Raw genomic sequence first — 6618 nt, 5'->3', positions numbered from 1 at the left:
TTTGCATTGACAAACAAGAGGGTGCTGGGGAGTGGGTGGGAAGATCACAAAGAGGTGAGTGGGGTGGGGCTGCGGTGGGACCCGATTGGAGATGGGGAGCTGCCCCTCCTAGGAAGCCGGAGCTGGGGGGAGTGGGAGAGCAAGAGAGCAAAGCTGGGGAGATGCAGGAGGGGATTTGGACTGTCAAGATTGCTGCTGGTAGGATTGAAAGTTGACCTGCGACTGTGGCTTGCTCCTGGCAGGACTAGGAGAGTGGCTGGGAAGTTCAGCGGGCCTTGCTTGAGGCTACGGGGGTGGCTGGCTGGGACGGGACCCTGCTTACCCCTCTCCCTGCCCGTAGCCGACATGTTCAACCAGCAGCAGCAGCTCCAGCAGCTCCAGCAGCAGCAGCAGCAGTTGCTTCAGCTCCAGCAACTTCTCCAGCAGTCCCCACCTCAGGCCTCCATGCCTATGCCCATGGCCCTCAGCAGGTGAGCCCCCCACCGGGGTGGTGGATGGCCCCAGCCCTGCCGCTGGGACACATGCCTTAGAAACCCTCCTGTGAGGTCCTCTCTCCCAGGGGCCTCCTTGCTTGAAGCTTGGGGTAGGGGATGTGGAAATCATCAACTCCTCCCCCCAGGGGTCAGGGAAGAGGGAGAGTCTCCCCCCCCAACAACCCTCTGTTACCCTTACCCAATAGGCTCCCCACGCAGCAGGCACCACAACAGCTTCTGAATCTCCAGAGCACCAACTCGGCCTCCCTCCTCAGCAGCCCTGTGCTACAGAGAGCTTTGCTTTTACAGCAATTGCAAGGTACAGCCCCAGGCCCCTTCTCCCCAACACTAACTCTGATCAGATTCACTTAGCACCCTACTTGACCCATCAGGACCCTGAGGCTCCAGAAGTAGAAGTGTAAGGTTTTCTGCTGAATGCAGGCAGGTCTGCTTGAGCACAGAGCAGTGCCCTGGGCCCTGGGGCGGGAGCTGTGAGCGGTCCTGTTCAAGACTCCCACATTCAGGTTTGACGAGCTAATGGATGGAAAGGGGTCTTTTGACCACCCTCCTCCACACCCCAAGGAGCCCTAGAGGTACAGGGGCTAAGCAGTTGGCTGGTAATCAGAAGGTCAGTGGTTCAAACCCACTGACCCCTCTGAAGATCCATTCCTAAAGATTTTTAAAACATCAAACCCGTTGACACCCCCTATTGAAAAGCAAACAAACAGAAACAAGACAGAACAAAAGAGTCACTGTCATCAAGTCCCAGCTAACCAATAGCAACTCTGTAGGGCTGAGGAGAACTGTCGCTGTGGGTTTATGAGGTGCTAGACCTGTGCTGGAACAGAAAACCTCATCTTTCTCTTACAGAGTGGCTGGTGGGTTCAAACTGGTGACCTCCCAGTTAGCAGTCCAGTGTGTACCTACCCTACCAAGGCTCTGCCCCAAGGTTTCCAAGGGTGGCGGTTTTTACCGAAGCCGAGTACAGTCGTTGGTTTTGAACCAGCCATCTTTCAGTTTGCAGTTGAGCGCTGTGCCACAGGGCCCCATCTGCAAAGAGGATCACTTAGGAACTCCTATGGGGCATTTCTGTGCTGTCATGTAGGCTTGCTATGAGTTAGAATCAATGTCAAGCGCACACTCACTGTCATGGAGTCAATTCCGACTCAGAATGACCCTAGAGGTCAGAGTAGAACTGGAGGTCAGAGTAGAACTGCCTCTATGGGTTTCTCGAGACCGTAACATTCTGGGAGTAGAAAGCCTCATCTTTCTCCCTTGGAGTGGCTGATGGTTTCGAACCGCTGACTTTACGGTGAGCAGCCCAACGCATAATCCACCACGCTACGAGGGCTGCTCTAGAATCAACAGGATGACACAGAACACTACCACTGCCATCTCCCATCTGACAGATGAGGAGGTTGAGACCCAGAGAAGGGAAGTCATCCTCCCTGGGTCACACAGCACCCACAGAGGGTGAGCTAGACCAGGCCCTGAGCTTTCTGGTTTCTTAGGGGCTGAGTGTAGTCAATGTGTATCCTTGCCTCGGTTTCCCCGTGTGGAGAGTACCTTCTCAGCTTCTCCTCCCTTGATGCTAGTCCACATTCCTTAGCCCTTGCAGGGGTGGTCTAGGGTCCCAGTGACCTGAAGCCAGCGCATCTTCAGACTCCATTGTGAAGAGTCGTGGTAGCATCTTCAGACTCCATTGTGAAGAGTCGTGGTAGCAGTGGCTAGCCACTGTGTTGAAGGCCTTTCCAAGTTCAACTCTTTGACGCTGCTGACAGCCCAGTGGGTAGATACAGACACTGAAGCACACAGAGTCACCAGCCCAAGACGACACCATGAGTAGGTCTTGGATGGAAAGAGTAGTTCCCGGCTTACCGCAGAGTTGTGTCCTCAGCCAACAGATCACCCTCCCTCCTCAGAAGATGATGTAGGCTTCTTCGCCTGCCAGGGCCGTGCAGGTGTGGATGGCCCTGGGAGCTGACTTGTGAAAGGTGGATGGACAGAGGGAAAAGCCCACACAGTCTTTCCCCGTCTTCTTCAAAGTAGAATGAAAAGACATCAATGAAGCTTCAGGGAAACCCCCTAAACCATCTACAGACCCTGCCGGCCAAGGCTCTGGTATAGGCGGGACTTCAGATGTTGGTGGAAAAGCAACATTCAAAAGAACAGAATTTTCCCACAAACATTTGGAGGCCTCCTCCCTGATCTTGCCGTTTCCCCCACAAGCTTGGAAGCTTATACACGATTGTGGTTCCATCCTAAGGAGAAGGCGGTATTTTATTTCTTTTCCCCTGAAGATAGTGGTATGATCATTTAAAGGTGCGATTACAGACTTTGTAAAGATCGTTTGTAATAGCTGTGAAACATTCTATTGTGAGGGTGTATACGCATTCCCTTTCTTAACCTAAACCTTCCCCACTTATTGGACAATCGAGCTGTGGGGTTTTTCCCCCGTGGGGAATGGGGTAGGAGTAGGGGGCTGAGGATATTTTAATAACACTAAGATGAATGATCTTATTTAATGTTTGAGACTACTTTCTTAGAATGGATTCCCCAATGTATAATATTCGGTAGCGATGGCTGTTTTATGGCTCTTGGTAAGTATTGCCAAATTGCTTTCCCAAGGACTGGACCAGTTTGCAATGCCACCAGCCACGTATGACAGTGCCAGCCTCACCATGCCCACGGCAACACTGGGTACTATATGTTTTTATTCATATCTATCTGTGTATATAACATATTTATTTGGTTGGCATGAGAAGCTCTATCGTCAGTGTTTTAATTTACATTCCTTCAGATGCTAGTGTGTTGAACATTTTTATAATCATCCGCTAACCATTTGACCTTTGTGTCTTGTCCATGTCCTTTGTCCAGCTCTCTGTGGGGTCCTGTCTTTTGTCGTCATGGTGTTAGAAGCTTGCGCTCTCTGTTTACAGGCGTCGCTGCCTTCATTTAAGTTGATGTTCATTGGGACTTAGTGTGTACCAGGCACGTTTGTACATTTTATTGACTCCTCTGAAAATATCCAGAGGCAAGCTCTGTGATCATGCCGTTTGGAGACGAGGGACCATTTGCAGGAGGTCACTTCTCAGCACTGTGGGACACTTGGGTGCCCGGGGGCAAGGGTTGCAACTATATTTCATGAGCTGAGTTGACGGAGAGCCTGCTCTGGAATTGTTCCGAGTGTGGTGGGGCGGTAAGCAGCGGGAGGCAGACAAGGAGATGGATGTAGCCTGTGGGGGTGTACAAGGGGGCTGGGAGCACCTAGGAGAGTCTGGAGAAGCCTCTGGGAAGGGAAACAGCCTAAGGAAGGGGTGAGAGACGACTAGGAGTTAGTGGGGGTGGAACAGCCTGGGCAGAGGGGATGACATAGGCAGAGGCCCAGAGGAAGACACCAGGCATGTTTGAGATTCATGGGGGCCTCTGACTGGGGTAAAGTGGGGCTATGTGTGGGCAGCCTGATAAACGGGGGTTGGGGTCGGGGACTGCTCCAGACCGCCACCGTGAGGACGGGACCTCATTCCTGAGCATGTGGGACCTCTGAGAGGGGCTAGGTAAGGGATGAAGTGCTTGTGGAATAGGGTTGGGGGCTAGAGAGGGAAGCCAGACTAGGGAGAGAGGGTGCAGGAGGGAGGGGTGATGGGATTGGGTGATATCTTGGGTGGGGGAGGGGGAAAGAGGGCCAGGGGACCCTGAGTCTTGGCTGTGTCCAGCAGGTGAGCGGCAGCACCTCTCACAGACCCCGGCTTGCTGCTGCTCTGTTTGTGCCTCTGCTTTCGTGTCGTGTCGGTAAAGTAGCGATAATAGTGCTGACGTGGAGGAAGCACCAGGCCTGGCGCGTGGTAGACCGTGGGTGAAGGGAGTTGGAGAGTGGGGGGGCCGCCCTCTGCCAGTGTTCCTTCCAGGCCTTGCAGTGGGTCTTTCGCACACCCCCAGGATTGCTGGGGGTACTGCAGCTGCTGCCCACGGAGGCATTTGGAGGGGACAGGGGCAGTTTCTCCCCCCCGCCCCGCAGCCCTCAGGCCTCCACTACAGCCCAAGTGGGACTGACCCTTGGGCTGTCATCTCTTCCCTCTGGCTCCTTGAGTGAAGAGTGGGCCCCCTTCCAAGTTGTCTGTTACAGTCCCATGATGCTTTGAGGGTCCTGACCCCTTACCACCCGACCGCAATTGTAATCCCGCTTCTCCCGCTTGCCCACAGGTAACCTCCGCAGCTACAACTTGGTAACCCCAAACCTGACAGCCCCCAGCCTTACACCCCCTCAGCTGGTCCCCTCAAATCTACAGCAGTATTTTCCCCAAGCCACTCGCCAATCCCTGCTGGGCCCGCCTCCTGTTGGGGTCCCTATGAACTCTCCCCAGCTCAGCCTCTCAGGGCGAACCCCGCAGAAACAGGCCCGCACATCTTTTGTCACCCCCAGTCGCAAGGTGAGTAGAGATGGGAGGAGCAGGTGAGGATGGCGGGGTGAGGGGATACCTGGGGCTCAGCCCAGCTCCACCGGCTCTGACTCACTCAGGCCTTTTGGGCAGGTCATACCCCCTCTTGGTGTCTCAGTTTCCTCCTCTCTAAAGTAGGGGTGTGTGTGATGTGTCTAGTGTTCCCCCAAACATCCCCATGCCCCAGTGTGGTCTTGACCATGTCCAAACACTACCGGTACTCCTACCCACTTAACATTTCACTTTGAATCAGCACATCCCTAATCGAATGTATTCCCGTAGCCACATTTTTTTAAAAATAAAAAGAAACAGGTATAATGAATTTTACTAATACATTTTATTTTATTCCATACTTCAAAAGTTAACGGGAACCTTTCATGATCTTTTATTTCCACCTTTATGTACTTTTTCAAGTCACCCATTATCAAATTGATTATCATTTTAACATGTCCCCCAAACTAGTACATGTGACTCACAGTGACCCAGCAGGACCAAGTAGAACTGCCCACGTGGGCTTCTGAGACTGTAATTCTTCACAGGAGTAGAAAGCCTCATTTTTGTCCCGTGGAGTGGCTGATGGTTTCAAACTGCTAACCTCGTGGTTACCAGCCCAATCCACTCCACCACCCGGCCTCCTATTGTAACATGTAGCAAATATAAAAACGTAGTAATGAGGTCATCTTACAGCCTCCTGTTTGGTAATAAGTCTTCACAATCCGACGGGTTTTATACTTGGGACACCCAGCATTCCAGACCGGCCACATTGCACGGTGCCCAAAGCCATGCATGGCTCTAAATGAGCACACTTCCTCTCAATCCATCTGCTCTATCACTACCTGACAGGAGATCAAAGTACAAGAACTCTAAATAGTGCAGGACAATGATTCAACCCTAAAGCATGAGCCAGCTGCTGGGCCCGCAGCACCCTGGCTCATGCCAACCAGAGAGGAGCGGGTGTTTGAGGTCTAAGACACTGTAGACACCAATGCCAGCCTTTCGCTGGTGGCGGCAGAGGCCCAGGCCTCCCTAGAGGCTGTCTAGCCCTTGGGTCTCCTGGCAGGCTTCACCACGTCTCCGAAGTGGAGGTTCTGGTCTGGAGGCAGCACCCCCTTTTCTCGACTGCTCTGAGGTTGTTCAGAAAGGACCCTGGCCTCACACCTTCTGATTGGGCCTGTCACAACCTGGCCCTACAGGAATGTTTAGTGGCAACCCTCTCTGTTTCATGTATGGGAAAACTGAGGCACACAGAGCTAGGTGGGGGTTGCTAGTGTCCGGGCTTGGGGGCAGGTGAGAACTGGGCCCTCTGGCCTAGTGGGAGCCTGCAGGCAGACTGAGGAGGGGCTTCCTGGGGGAGGCGGGCACTGGCCAGAGTTGTGTTCATTTAGCAGCGCGGAGGTCACTTTGCTGGGGGCCCTGGGGGTTCGGGGATGGGGTTGATCCCTGGTTTGGCTCTCCTGGAGTCCTGGGGCTGGTGATAGGAGTGGGATCATGCTCCAGTGGATTCACCGCAGTTGTGCCCAGAGAAGCCCGAGGCACTCTGAGACCTAGACTGGGGCCAGGAGGGCTTCCTGCAAGAAGTGTCCTGGAGGATACGGGTGAAGGTCTAGGGGCAGGAAGAGGCCTGGGACTTGGGACAACCAGAGGGAAGGCCAGTGTGGACAGAGCAGAGAGGACGAGGGGGAGCAGAGAAAGATGAGGCAGGAGGG

The 6618-nt window shown here is 53.6% G+C and overlaps 1 protein-coding gene across 2 annotated transcripts in view; it reads left to right on the top strand.

Annotated features, from left to right (window-relative positions):
- Positions 1 to 312: 312 nt before the first annotated feature.
- CIZ1 (CDKN1A interacting zinc finger protein 1) overlaps positions 313 to 6618 on the top strand; it is a 14509-nt gene continuing 8203 nt past the window's right edge. Inside the window, exons 1-4 of one of the 2 annotated variants that reach the window (XM_045288562.1) lie at positions 313 to 470; positions 680 to 792; positions 3102 to 3173; positions 4677 to 4903. In XM_045288562.1, the coding sequence (XP_045144497.1) occupies positions 346 to 470; positions 680 to 792; positions 3102 to 3173; positions 4677 to 4903 (537 nt within the window). In that variant the 5' untranslated portion in view covers positions 313 to 345. The remainder of the gene's footprint in view (positions 471 to 679; positions 793 to 3101; positions 3174 to 4676; positions 4904 to 6618) is intronic. The other variant, XM_013007398.2, reaches the window with a different exon arrangement.

This window comes from Echinops telfairi, unplaced genomic scaffold (genome assembly GCF_000313985.2).
Source record: "Echinops telfairi isolate 266 unplaced genomic scaffold, ASM31398v2 ScPeMD7_22;HRSCAF=79, whole genome shotgun sequence".
Lineage (NCBI taxonomy): Eukaryota > Metazoa > Chordata > Mammalia > Afrosoricida > Tenrecidae > Echinops > Echinops telfairi.
The sequence above is the reverse complement of the archived record's forward strand: the minus strand, read 5'-3'. Positions and strand labels throughout refer to the sequence as shown.